General features: G+C 41.7%; 1 protein-coding gene across 1 annotated transcript in view; it reads left to right on the top strand.

The window, feature by feature from the left end:
* Positions 1-15,110, top strand: part of NOX3 (NADPH oxidase 3) — a 61,202-nt gene that overhangs the window by 23,545 nt on the left and 22,547 nt on the right. Inside the window, exons 8-10 of the mRNA XM_011952752.1 lie at positions 835-927; positions 2,782-3,035; positions 9,299-9,461. Of these exons, the coding sequence (XP_011808142.1) occupies positions 835-927; positions 2,782-3,035; positions 9,299-9,461 (510 nt within the window). The remainder of the gene's footprint in view (positions 1-834; positions 928-2,781; positions 3,036-9,298; positions 9,462-15,110) is intronic.

Genomic DNA, 15,110 nt, shown 5'->3' with positions numbered 1-15,110 from the left:
AAAATCAAGACAATACATATGCCTCAAGGGATTGTTCAGTACAAATAGAACTCTTCAAAATTTGTAACTTCCCATCCCTTCCCTTTTACTGAGGAAGACAACTTATGTTGTACAGAGCGCCTGATACAATAGCCTGCTGGTAAACTGATCATCAGTAATGCACATTATACTCACCAAAGGTTCACATAGCATCTGATTTAAAAAGGACATTTTCACCATCACAATTCTCTAGACAATTATTGAGTCTTTTGCTGTGATTAGATAAACTTAAATTTAAGGTATCAGGAAACTATATTTTACTCTATATAACTCTGTGTGTGTGTGTGTGTGTGTGTGTGTGTGTGTGTGTGTGTGTGTATTTCTGTGTTTATTCAGGCAGACCCTCTAGTTGTGATGCATTCTTGGTCCAAAAAATTACTATTTGAGATTTTAAAATGCAATTTCTTGTGTCCTGTGTTGGGCGAGTAATGTAGCTTTGACTTTGGCTTGAGTTTGGGAGCATTTATGACCCTATCATATGTAACATAAACATCAATCTGCTTTTTTATTTATTTGCAAATTCAATTATTTCTAATTACATAAAGGCATCATTGATCAAGTAAGCATAAAAACCAATATAGAAGAATTTAATCTCTTAAATAAGCTTGTAGACTTCAAGAAATAATTGAATGTTATAGTATATAATACAAGGAGACATCTTTGTTGTTGATAACTGGCCCAAAGTTAAAGGAAAAATGTCTAAACCCCGTCATGTTTTATATTGATTTGGTTCAAATTGAAAATATTTGGATTCTATTTTCATTCCTTTTTCTCTCTCTCTGCTACTCTCTGCAGGCTTGGAAATGGATTTTAGGCCCTGTGGTCTTGTATGCATGTGAAAGAATAATTAGGTTCTGGCGATTTCAACAAGAAGTTGTCATTACCAAGGTATGCATGTAGCTTTATGTCTGAATAAAAGCCTGAGTATAGATGAAAATTTTTTATTAGCCCAAGTTTTTAATTTGCCGTTTTTATTGCAGAACTGTCTGTAATTTAGAGGCTCATCTTCTGTTCTAATAATTGCTTGTATCCTGAGCATCTTTTAGTGTGACTAATTTTGCTGAAGACAGGGATCAGGGCTCCAGACGGTACACAGAATTCTGATAAAGGTTTATTGTACAGCACTGGAATGATCCGCTTTTTCTTTATTTTGGTTTCTCTCTAGGGTGAAATGCAAGGGGAGTGAGTGTGCTTTACATGGGTCATAGTGACTTGAAGGATAATCACTTCCTTCACCAAGTAAAGACACAAATTTTGCAAACAAACAACATTTTCAAATCTATACACTCTCACTGGGGACTACCAAGCAGAGGAAGGGGAAACAGTCACCATAAGGTTCAGAGCAAGAGGGACCACTGTAGGGAAGAAAAATGGAGAGGAAGGATGAAGACAGAGTTCTACCCTCATGAGCAGCATGAAGGATGAAGACAGAGTTCTACCCTCGTGAGCGGCGTGCTCCTGGTAGCATTTTTCAGGCTTGTTCCCTATTTTCGCATCTCTACATCCACAAAATGTTTACCTCTTGCTGGAGGAAGCTGGGAAGGGATAGACCAAGACCAAAAAAATGCATGCCTAGGAGAGTGAAAAGGTGCCAAATACTCTCCCCTAGTTTTTGAAATGTCCAAGAAGAAACTCTCCGTTAGCCAAGCCTATCCCACTTTGCTAACACAATTTTAACAGAATCCTGTATCTCTGTAGCCACCTTCATGAAAGCAGATGTATAGAAATTGCTTCCTATTTCTGCTTTAAGCTGTTTCTATGTTGCTGTTTTTAAGTTAAGCACCAAAGGATGTCAGGCTGTATCAAAAGCCAGACTGTAAAACTTCTGGAAACCTACTCGAGCTGTTACTAGGGAGACCATTTAACCGCAGTGTCAGAACAGATACCAGTAGCGAGAGGGAAAACTTAGAACCAATGATTAAAATGCTGTGAAATTCTCTTTTGAACGGAAAAATACTGTCACAGTATCTAGATGCTAGATTTTGTTCCCTTATACCTCTTGTCACAAAAGAAGACGGGAGGGCCTGGAGAGATTTTTCAGGAAACAAGATAGAAATCTAAGAAGGGAAATTAGCTCTTTCCCTCTGATAAGCAGCAAGTCATAAAACTTTTATAAACACTACTAGAAACCTTGCACAATGCTTCCCTACATCTAAAACTCACAGTGGAGTCAGGACACGGGATAAGACTCAACTAAAAAGAAAAGAGTTTGAAGGTGGAGTCAACTAAAACAAGAAAAGAGTTTGAAGTGAGTTTGAAGATCCTTTTTCACTTAGCCTGAAGAAATAAGAGGGTTAATTCACAGGACATTGAGACAAGATGCAGATCATTGGAAAAGCTAACAAAATGTTCCTAGATGTTAAAAACCCAGAGCTAATGTAGTGACTATTTTAATAACCCTAAGCATAATAATATGCAAGCTTCTACTCTCTTGGGTCTGGTTGACTGTGCTGTGGAAAGCCTGGCCATTTGACACAGGGACTCACATGCTGGGCACCAACTGCACCTGGGTACAGCTATTTCAAACCCCGCCCTCTGAAGCAGAGGAGCATCATTCTTGCTGGAGTTGAAAACACAGATGTGAAAGTGGTGGCAAATATCGTTGGGAGCTAATAGCAGATGGGATATATAAATTACACCTGAAACAAGCTCATCTAAAATTGTGAACACCTTTGAGGGAATGAAAGGTGTTTCTTTATTATTTTGAGGACAAAGGCAACCAACTCTCTTGCTCTCACGTAGGTGGTAAGCCACCCCTCTGGAGTCCTGGAACTTCACATGAAAAAGCGTGGCTTTAAAATGGCGCCAGGGCAGTACATCTTGGTGCAGTGCTCAGCCATATCCTCGCTGGAGTGGCACCCCTTCACCCTTACCTCTGCCCCCCAGGAAGACTTCTTCAGCGTGCACATCCGGGCAGCAGGAGACTGGACGGCAGCGCTACTGGAGGCCTTTGGGGCAGAGGGACAGGCCCTCCAGGAGCCCTGGAGACTGCCAAGGTTCGTGCCCCTTTCTCTCACGTATAAATCGCAATATTATAAAAAGTAAGGTATCTTAATGCATTAACATGCTACCAGATTCAGCAATACCTTTATTAGATGGTGAGTTTGAGCCCATGTTTTAAATTTGAGAATGTTTATAAAAAGCATAATTTTGTAGATTTCTAGGAGACACACATCTATTTCTGTAAAAAAAAAAAACAAAAAACAAAAAACAAAACAAAAACAAAAACAAAAAAAAATGAACAGAAAAAAAACTAGTGTTCAGCCAAGAGAGGGTGATCCAGGAAGTGGGTTTCTTACCCAGGTCCTAAAGCATCACCTGGTTACTTCTGTGTAGCCTGCAATGAGTGAGACAACTCTAGGCATTTTTTTCTATCACACTCTGAGTTTTTTTTGATTATATTTATAAAGTCGGGTCTTCATAACAAGGATGCTATGTTTTTGTGTCCTCTTCTTATAAAGACCCTAGTTATATTGGATATAAGGGCCCATACCACTCCTGCATGGCCTCATCTTAGCTTTATTCATTACGTCTGCAACCCTATTTCTAAATAAGGTCATGTTCTAAGTACTGAGGTTAGGACTTTAACATGTCAATGGGGGACACAACTCAACCCACACCATCACTCTATTCAGAAAAGCCTGGGCTCACGCCTGTTATCCCAGCACTTTGGGAGGCCAAGGCGGGCAGATCACTCGAGGTCAGGAGTTTGAGACCAGCCTGGCCAACCTGATGAAACCCCATCTCTACTAAAAATACAAAAATTAGCCGGGTGTGATGTCACGTGCCTGTAATCCCAGCTGTTTGGGTGGCTGAGGCAGGAGAATTACTTGAACCTGGGAGGCAGAGGTTGCAGTAAGCCGAGATCATGCCACTGCACTCCAGCCTGGGCGATAGAGTGAGACCTTGTCTCAAAAAAAGGAGAAGGAAGAGGAGGAGAAAGAGGAGGAGGAGGAGGAGGAGAAGGAGGAGGAAAGATAAAGAAAAAGCCTGGGCACATGCCAGAAGTGCCAATGCAAATGACCACTCCTTGGCTCTGTTCAGTAAACAATGGCTTCAGGTGAATTTCCACTCTTCACGCAGGGTTACCCAAAAGCTTACAAAGCACACATTTGGGGCTCTGGAATAACAGGGACACCAAAAAAATGATGAGAAAAACATTTTCGGAAGAATTTCATATTTGAAAAGAAGCATGAAGAGACTCCTACTTCTGCCATCCCTGGAGGGTATCAGGAACTACCAAGAAGCAGCCACTGCCGTGAGCACTTCGGTAGGGAGCTCGGCAGAGACACTTTGAATGGAAGTTCCTGAGGGCAGGACGTTGTCTTTCCTCCTCGGAATCTCCGGTGCCTACAACAGTGTCTGATGTGCAGTGCATACAGAGGAAAGATTTGACAAAAGAATAAATGAAGCCCTGGAGCCAATATGGATTCGTTATTTCATTTAATTTGACAAATATTTATTGGTGACAAACAAGGTACCATAATAAATTTGAGACACAAAATGTAATCAGCTTACCGTCCTGCTTTCCCTCTTTTCATAGGCTACTGAGCTGTAACTGCACCCCTGGGCTTGGTTGTATATAGTGGGTAGGAAGATTCACAGGCCTCCTTCCAAACCCTGGTCCTCAAGAATGGTATGATGCCAAGCCAAGTAGAAACATCATCTGCTCAAGCCAGAGCCCCAGATCAGACGACAACACCTGACTATTTTCTTTTTTATAGTGGAAATGCAGCAATGTAATAAAATTTTAAGGTTCAGAGTGCAGTGCAAATGCTTAAAATAAGACATAAAAGTAGAAGCACTGCACAGCACCCCACCCTCACCAACCCCCCCCAACACACACACACACACACACACATATGCAGGGCACAGTATCTAACTGCTTTCTTGGTCCCTGCTCCCTCCTTGGCAACGTCAAGGCAAATGGCTTCATCCTTTTTGCTACCTGGCTTCTGCCTGGTGTGTATACACTTATCTGCTCTATCAACCACCCTTCCCCTTCACAAACCGGATAGCATTTCAGCCAGTCCCCCAAGAAGAACTCGGTACTGGTTACTCAGTAGCTGATATGCTTTCTGCCTATGGAGTGCATCGCCAGCTGCAAGGCCCAACAGGATCCCCAGGGCCTCCTTGGGCTCATCTGTTCCACCTCCTGCTCCCTCCTGGGCTTAGCTCTTCCAGTTTTCTTGTTGTTCACACACACTGAAAATGTAGTCCTCAGTGCCTTTGCCATTGCTGTTCCCTCCACCTGGAATGCTGTTCCCCACATCTCTGCTGGGCAGCTTCCTCTCTTCCTTCAGGTCTCTGTTCAAATGTCTCCTTCTAGTGAGGCCTTTCCTTCCCACTCCACATGAAACAACCCCCAGCAGTCACTCAATCGCCATGATGCCACATGCTGACTTTATTTTTCTTTATAGTACATACCACCACCTGACATGCTAAATATTTGCTTGTTTGTTTGTTTACTGTCTATCTCTCCACACTAGAATGGAAGCTCTATGAGAAAAGGGGCTTTGTTTGGTTCACTTTACCATTCCCAGGGCCTAGAACAGGCCCTGACCCTCAGTCACTCAGTAAGTAATTAGGGGCTCAATAAAAATGAGTTGTCATAAAGAGCTGCTTCCCTCCATTCACTAATTTGTTTCGCCCTCTGCCTCTGTATGTGTGTAGGCATATGTATTAGTGGCAAAGCCTTCCAAAAAACTAGAATTTCTTTAAATCTTCAACATACAAAGAATCAGGATGTTGTTGGACTTCCTTGGATGATTTTACAGTTCCCCACTGTTTCAATTTTGAATTAAATTTACCATATTGGGGAGAGCAATATATCTTTTTACTGCTTTGGATCCTAGACAAATTTAATCCAGCCCTTGGAATTCATGAGTGAGAAGCCCAGGAGGAGAAGCAAGCCCAGAAAAAGAACAAGGAAACCTTTTCCTCTAAGCCCAAGAAAAAGGGAGAGAATGTGAGCTCTTTCAAAAGACTAGATGGCCGGGCGCGGTGGCTCAAGCCTGTAATCCCAGCACTTTGGGAGGCCGAGACGGGCGGATCACGAGGTCAGGAGATCGAGACCATCCTGGCTAACACGGTGAAACCCCGTCTCTCCTAAAAATACAAAAAAACTAGCCGGGCGAGGTGGCGGGCGCCTGTAGTCCCAGCTACTCCGGAGGCTGAGGCAGGAGAATGGCGGAAACCCGGGAGGCGGAGCTTGCAGTGAGCTGAGATCTGGCCACTGCACTCCAGCCCGGCGGCAGAGCAAGACTCCGTCTCAAAAAAAAAAAAAAAAAAAGACTAGACCTTCTGCAGGAAAACAGAGGATAGCATTTTCAGCAAGTTATCCTATGCCCAGAGCTGGGGGCTGCAGTGTGAGAGGAGCTGGGTTCAAAGCCCGACTTTGTGTATGATCTTGGAGAATGTATGCAACACACTGCCTCAGTTTCCTCATCTGTATAATGAAGATGGCAATAATGGTACTCATGGCTTTGTTTAGGATCAAATATAACAATCCATAAAAACACTTAACATAATACTTCACACACGGTAAGTGCTCAAAGAGTTAACTACTATTATTATTACCAAGGTAAGAATGGTCACCTACCACAGAGATAGCAATGGAAGTGTTTGTTAGAGGAGTAAATGCAGTCAGTTCAGAGAGATGAGATTGGAACTTAATGGGGTAGGGTGGGGTGCTGCTGAACTATCCAACAAGGACCCACAGGACATGGATGCAGGCAAGACGAATCATTTTCTGAGCAGCATTGTTAGGAACGCTGTGTCTGACTCAAGGCAGGGATAGCTGCATAAACTTGATAAACAAAAATTTGTGCAAAGGAAGTTGATTCAGATTGTTAAAAATCTGGAGAAATGGAGAAATTTGGGCCCAAAAAAGAACAACTGGGGTGTCGTGATAGCTATGATCAACTATTTAAAGGCCTGAGATGCAAAAAATGAAAAAGATCTGGAATGTGCTTCTCAGAAAGGCAAAAGATGAGAGTTGTCAGAAGACAGATTTCAGTAAGACACGAGAAAAAATTGTCTAATACTTAGAATTGCCCCTAAGTGAAACAAGGTGCCCTGCAGTTTAACATCGGAATATGATCATCTCTCAGGGATGTGGCAGGAGGATTACCGTATTAGCAGGGATCTTAGACTAAATACTTTCTCCTGTAGCTTTGAGTTTCAATTCTAAAGATGTAGAAATTTGTTTATTGTATATTTCTGTGGATTAATTACAAAATTCTTGATATCTTTTTAAATCAGTGTCAAATAAATCCCCAATATGACTGATTCTTTTAAAAAAATGAACAATAAGACATTTTAATCTATGTACAGGGTTTTTTTCTCTCTTTCTCCCAATGTCCTTTATCTAATTATTGATGGAATAATCTACAGTGGGCTAAGATACTAACCATTTCTGGTTAATGACCTTTTATTTTTATTCTTCCATTTCCATATATCAATATGTAATAAAGCCTTATTAATTAAGATTAACTTGAGGAGAGTTCATTTGAATTATTAGGAAGTCTGGCATATAGAACAGTTTAAAATAAACCCAATTGAACTTTCATGAACACATAGTAAAGCCCAAATGGGCCAACCTCCGGTGTCCTCAACAGACACCCCTTAGGGAATGGTTATGAATAACTCAGAAACCTTTTAATTAGCATATCTTTGTTCATATGTAAATGTGTGCTTTTGGAATAGTTGAGGTTATTTAATACATTCTGCTGACTGAAATATTTTAAACAATCCCTTTACAATTTATTCAACCAATTGTTATTGAACAACTTCATGTCAGAGAGCGTTGGCGTTACAGCAGTGAGCAAAGACAGCCCTGACTCCTACTTTCCTAGACCTCACAGCTCTAGACAGACATCAATCAGATCATGCACACACACCAATAAATTGTAAAATTACAGCTGTGATGAGGACTATAGAGGAGGGGAACATGTAGCTATAAATTATATGAGGGGATTTAATCTAATCTGAGGGGTTCAAGAAGGCTTCCATAGGAAAAGAATGATTTGGATAAGACCTACCAGAGGAATAACTATTAACTAACTAAGGAGAGAGGGAAGAAACTGGAGAAGATGCCAGGTGCAGAGGCTCACGCCTATAATCCCAGCATGTTGGGAGGCCGAGACGGGTGCATCACGAGGTCAAGAGATTGAGACCATCCTGGCCAACATGGTCAAACCCCATCTCTACTAAAAATACAAAAAAATTAGCTGGGCATGGTGGCACGTACCTGTAGTCCCAGCTACTTGGGAGGCTGAGGCAGGAGAATCACTTGAACCCAGGAGGCGAAGGTTGCAGTGAGCCGAGATCGCATCGCTGCACTCCAGCCTGGAGATAGAGCAAGACTCCATCTCAAAAAAAAAAAAAAGAGAAGAAACTGGGGAAGATTATTCCAAGGGAAAGGGGTATCGTATGCAAAGGCCTGGTGGCAGTAGGGAGTATTGTGTATTTAATATTTTAGGAATATTAATATCTCACCAGAGTGAAAACCAGTGATAAGAGATGGAGAAGAACTCAGGGGCCAGTCTACATAGGACCATGCTGAGGACTCTCTTATTTATTCAGTGAATATACTTTATCCTTATTAAGAAAAATTTGCTAAGCAGAGAAAAATACCAGTGCTACCCAAGGCCTAATTACCACAGATTTTAAGTCAGTATAATCTAAAATAATGCATTTTAGAAATTCCACATAACTGACAAATGACTTCAAAATTGTGTTTATTCCAAATGAATGGCTTCCATTAGACTAAAATTACATAAACATACTAAGATGTGTGACCAAAAGTAAACATGGGAGAATGACACTAGGAAGAGGAAAGAGAAGCCTGCTAAGCTATCTTGATGCTTCCAGGTTTTTCCCTCTGATGGCAACTGGGGTGGAAAGGGAGGTGGCTCTTCCAGCAGCCTCAATGATACTTGGAGCCAAAACAAGCTTCTAAGAACTGTAAGGAGAGCATGCCACATGGAAGAGGCCTGAGCTATAGTGAGAGATGTCAGGCTTTGTCCTTCTATGAACAGTGCCTGGGCCAGGACAACCTGGTTGTCTCCCAATAAGGCAGAGCTGGAAATCCTCATGCTAACCCCAGGGTCTCCAAATAGGGCATTTTCAAGCACAGAGTCAACCTCTGCATGCACTGGCAAACACGTCCTATAAAAAGCACCAGCTCCAGATGGTTTTGGGTTCACAAGCAAGGTGTTCTGAAGGTCAAATAGGCTGCGTTCCTCTGTGATTCCAGGCTGGCAGTGGACGGGCCCTTTGGAGCTGCCCTGACAGATGTATTTCACTACCCAGTGAGTGTGTGCATTGCCGCGGGGATCGGAGTCACTCCCTTCGCTGCTCTTCTGAAATCTATATGGTACAAATGCAGTGAGGCGCAGACCCCGCTGAAGCTGAGCAAGGTATGGAAAAATCATTAGTTCACCCTTCCATGGATTAAAAGGTTCAATGTCCTTATATCTATCATCTGCCAATTCTTGGGGAGGATTTTAATTAACTATGAGGGATAAACTCAAGGATCCTTAACTATACTTATGTTCTTAAAAATCTCCACTCAGTATTACATTTATGAGTAGGGTTATGTCTAATCTTGTTAAAGATGACAAGACATAAATTTTATTGCTTCATTGCCATTACAGGACATGTAATTGCTCATCTCAATAAAATATGGACAGGCTGCAAATGGCTATGTGACTGGGTGGCAGTTCGCAATATTAACAGGCGACCTCTCCTTAGTCTCTTTAGCTTCAGACTGTGGTTGCAAGTGCACAATTCAATGTCTTCCTCTCGTGGACCCAGTCCTAACAAGAAGCCACAGTTGGGATTTATTGGCCGCCTTGCTGTGGGGTGGCCATCCCGCTCTGAATCTCCCTTTTGTCATTTCTTGTATGTTTTACAACTAGATGCCTCTAGAATTTCTTTCTCTCCTTTGTCATATCTAGATACTCCATCTGACCTGCTGCTGGACCCACTTAGGACCAGCAGCAGGCACTAGAGGAATGGTAGGCAAGGAGCCCTAATAACCCAAAGCAGTGTGAATGCAGGAGGAGTGAGGATAGCAGGCGAGCTTGGTGCTGGGCCCAGTCCTGCGTATCTTCTGTGCTCAACCCTTTGTACGCAGTGTCGTCAGCTATCAAAGGGAGATGCTTGACTTAACCACCAGGTCTCAATGTGTAAAACATGGGACATCTGTCACCTGGCATGATCCACTAAAGAGAATTCTGTAGTCAAAGGAACTTAAGCAATGCTCCTGCAACATCGCACACTGGAAGACATCATCTACTAGCCATTAAATACGTTCTGTGGGGTTGGGGTGTGGTGACTCACACCTGTAATCCCAGCACTTTGGGAGACTGAAGTGAGAGGATCACTTGAGGCCAGGAGTTTGAGACTAGATCAGCCTGGGCTGCATAGTGAGACACCATCTCTACAAAAAAATTAAATATTAGGGAGTTCAAGGCAGTGAGCCATGATCACACCACTGCACTCCAGCCTGGGCAACAGAGCGAGACTCTGTCTCTACAAAACAGTTTTGCAGAAAAGAGCCTCATTCAGCTTTGTTTCATCTATCTTTCCCAAGGTTATTTAGCCACAGAACCTTTCCTCACCTAACACCTGTCAAGAAATCGTATTCTGTGAAGCATCCCAGGCAATGCAGGCCAGAAGATCTCTAAATTCGGGTCTCTGCCAACTAAGAAACAGGAGTTAGCTATTTCCTGAGTTTTCAAGTGACAGGTTCTTGACATACATTTTCTCATCTGAATTTTTTAATCTCCCCAACAACCTTATAAAGTAAATAACACAAGGCCTGTTTTCCAGATAAGGAAACTGAAGCTTGGAGAGATTAAATTGATTTTCCTGAAAAGACATGGGTAATCAAAGGCAGAATCGGGATTCAAACTCAGGTTCATCTGGCTCTTTCCATGACAAAACCAACACATGGTAGATGTGACCCCAGCTCCTCCTGCAGCCCTAGTGCAATATTGTAGGAAGACCATGGGATTCCTGCTCATAGAATTGGCACCTGAATTTTGCTGTTATCAAAGAACATGCCTGATTCCACCCTGACTGAAGTACTGCCTGCAGTTCACCTCTCTGAGCTGGGTTTCCTGATCCACATAATGGAGAAATAAGAATCCATATCCAACAGAGAGTTTTAATGCTAAATAAGACAAATAATATGGAAATATCACTATAGAAATGTGTGTACAGAAATATAAATGATTATCTAAATGCTGATTATATCTACCAAAGATATAAATAGGTTACCAGTACTACTACTACTAATGGCCTAGATTTATCAAGCACTGACTACCTAACAGGAAGGAAACTGGGCATTTTACATGCACTATCTCATGCCATTTTTTCATCGTACCTATCATTTTCATTCCCATTTTACAGATGAGAAAACTGAAGCTAGATCACAAAGCTAATAGAAATGATAGAGTCATCTTACTGAATGCTCGTAATAGCTCATTCAGATAGGTAATATTCTCAATACTGACGAGGACCCTGGCACACAGAGAGCTAAATAATACTAGAACTAGAGTCTGAATCTAGATCGTTCTGGCACCAAAGCTCATCTTCTTTCCTCTACACCATAATATATCTAACAAAGCAAGCAAAACAGTGACTGGGAGATTTGGACCTCACAGCAATGCTTTGTTTTGGTTCGTGATGATTTCTCAGCCACCCTAAGTTCTTCCTTCCCTCTTGCTGCTTACCAAGTAAAACCCGCTTAGAGCGGTGGCTCACTGCTTCATGGTTTCCATGACGCTAAAAGTCACTTTGCGCTTCACAGGAAGATGGTGGTGGATAGCGTGTCTCACTTTCATTCACTCACTAATCCAGCTAATATTTCAAGTCCTGCTCAGGGGCATGCAAAGTCTCACTCTCATCGTACCCGACTCACAATCACCTCCTGCTTCTCTTAACCTCCACCACTCCTTTGCTGCCCTCCTGTTACGTCACATATCTTTCCTGCATTAAGATTCACAAAATAATCTTATTTTCTCTAACAGACTGTGAGTTCCTTGAGCATAGCTTCCCTAAATAGCTTTATACTTTTATATATATATATGTATATATACACACACACATATATTATGTGATAACTATATATATAGTTAAAATAGTGAATAAATCAATGAGTGAATAAATGTCTCCATGTCCAAAAAGAATAAACAATGGCTTCTGTATACAATTTTCTTTAAAATTCAAAGGTATTAAGATTTTGTTCATGTAACCAAAAAGATTGTTCAATGATTTTTACTAAATTCCAATTATTTTACTAGGAACATAGAGGAAAAATCTTATAAGAACCCCCCAAAATCTTAAAATTCATACAGGAGCCTACAAAATCTTAATACCACCTCCTTTCTCAGCATTCCATTGTCATTCCTGGGCTCTGCTTGTGGGGTTTCTCAAGGCTTTCAGCACTGCAGTCACCACAAAACCATAAAATAGGGACATTGATTTCTATTCCAAGAAACAGAAACCGTAGAGTCAAAAATATAAAAGCAATGTTTTCATCGCTTATAAAAATGTGAGGGACTATTTGGACACAACTCAGCTGAAAATAAGGGCAGAAATAATGTCATGTGGGAGAAGGGAAGCTAAAGTGTGGGATCATAAACTAACTTAAAGGCCCTAATCTCCTAGCTTTGCATAGGACCATGAAAGGCAGTATCTGTACTTCGAGTGGAGACGATCGGTCCAAAGTCACCCAGCTGGTTCACCACTGAGTCAGGACCTGAGCGCGTGTTTCTGATTTTTGCTTCAAAGTTCTTTCATGGAAGAAGTGAGGTTTTCATGCTATTGAAAGTTTAGGCTGAAAATTACGCTTCAGATCCAATTCCTTCACATCTGCAGGCATGAGAACAGGCTTAGGACGTTTCTCTCTTTTAAAGCAACTTTGTGTTGGTTTGAGTATAGCTACCGTGAGGCTTATGTAACTAATATTTGTCAGGGCTACCCACATGCTTTTGAGATATAAAGACTACCCCTTCCACTAAACTGTCAGCATCTATATAATTTTTGAAGTGCAGCGCAGAGCAAAGCAGTATGTATTTATCTAACGGTGTCGTCACAATTTTAAGTCTGGACTATAGTTTTCAGATTGTCCTCTTTGTAATAAGGAAGGAAACAAAAACTCACATAGGCATTGAGAGCTGGAATTTTAAGCTTAAATGGTTAACTGCAATTAGGTGTGATTCTTTTCCCTCCATGTGTAAAAACACTGGTTGGCATAAGGTATAGATTTTTACACACAAAACTCAAGTTGCAAGTCTACAGTAAAAAATGGGCACCAAAGTTTTCTCAATTGTCACCATTGCAAACTAGAACTTCTTTACCCTTCTCCTCTGCTGCATTATTCTAGAAAACTTCTAAGTAAAACGCAGGAGCATAACCAATAAGACGCCTGCCCCTTCCTTAGTGGGAAGCGTCGTAAGTAGTACTTTCCATTTGAAGCTGATGTCTTAAAATCCCCATGTTTCTGAGTACCTTTTATTTTGAAAGATCTGGGAGAGGGCAGGGAGTGGAAGGGTAGGGGGAAGAATGGGCAGGAGGGGATTTCCCAAGAAGGCAAAATAACAAGAAGTATAATGATGGCTTGCTGTGATGAAAATGGAAAAAAGTTGTAATACATGAAAGAAATATTTTCAACAGAGAAGTAAGAGCCAAACTTCACTGAGTTGAAGGCAGCTACGAATGCTGTGCCCTTGTGGGATGAGGGAAGGCTGAGGGTGGTTGAGAATTCTCTGTGATGCAATATGGAGGAAGCTGAATGCTGGGGGCGAAAAATGCCCTCTAGCGATAAAGTCCTCCACCTCCTGCCCAACGGGTATGATTAATTCTACATCACACTCAATTTGTGAAAAGAGCTCTTGAAAAAAAATTAGGATGGTTTGCTTGTGCAAACTGTCAAAATGATGAATGAAATAGGTGTGTATGAATGGGGAGGGAGGGAGAGGATTGCTGACATAAATAGATTGGCTTACACATTTTAGTTCTCCCTGATATCACAGCTGTGCAGTCAGAACTGAGAGAACTGCCAACTGCAAGATGTGGTGCATTTTCTTAACTGCATATGTAATCTTCAGACTACAATACAATAGATTATACAAAAACTGAGATAATCTCATTTCTTCATAAATTGTCTTCCTTCATCAGCTCCACAATATATAACCATGATAATGGGTATTTACAGTGTGTCCCATGCAAAATGGCCTTTGGGTTCTTAACCTAATATAATAAACAGATAATTCAAATAAAAAGACAGCACGGGCCAGTGGGAACAAGGGAAAGAGGCCAAAAAAGACAAAAAATCCATACTCTACTAAAATATATTAATAAAACAGAGGAGGGCCTGCTCTCTTTTCTAGTGAATGAAAAATGCATTTAATTTAATCTGTTTACTTTGAGAAATTATTTACTTTCCCTTTCCCTCACACTGGAGCTCTGGCTACTCCTGGAACTGATCATCTCCACTCACCACCAAGATTGCTGCCATCAGTTGGCCTCTTTAAAGAGGGGCCATGCGCACCTCTCATAAAGAAACGTGTGCTTCTTGCCTTTCCTTGGAGGGCCTCAAAAGGCCTCAGTACCCCATCAGCCATCACCGTTGCTCTGTACAGAAGTGACCAGTATTAATTTTTTTTTTTTTTTGAGACAGAGTCTCGCTCTGTCGCCCAGGCTAGAGTGCAGTGGCCGGATGTCAGCTCACTGCAAGCTCCGCCTCCCGGGTTTACGCCATTCTCCTGCCTCAGCCTCTCCAGTAGCTGGGACTACAGGCACCCGCCACCTCGCCCAGCTAGTTTTTTGTATTTTTTAGTAGAGACGGGGTTTCACCGTGTTAGCCAGGAGAAAACGTGATCTCCTGACCTCATGATCCGCCCGTCTCGGCCTCCCAAAGTGCTGGGAGTATTAATATTTTTAATATCTTAGTCTATTAACCACAGATTCCATGACTACGGTCTTCTTGTAAAACAGTCCAATGAAATACACAAACGTTTTAAAATCTCCCTTCACCTCCCTCCCCAAACTAAACA

The sequence above is a fragment of the Colobus angolensis genome, unplaced genomic scaffold (genome assembly GCF_000951035.1).
Source record: "Colobus angolensis palliatus isolate OR3802 unplaced genomic scaffold, Cang.pa_1.0 Scaffold35, whole genome shotgun sequence".
NCBI lineage: Eukaryota > Metazoa > Chordata > Mammalia > Primates > Cercopithecidae > Colobus > Colobus angolensis.
This window is presented reverse-complemented; position numbering and strand designations above follow the sequence as displayed.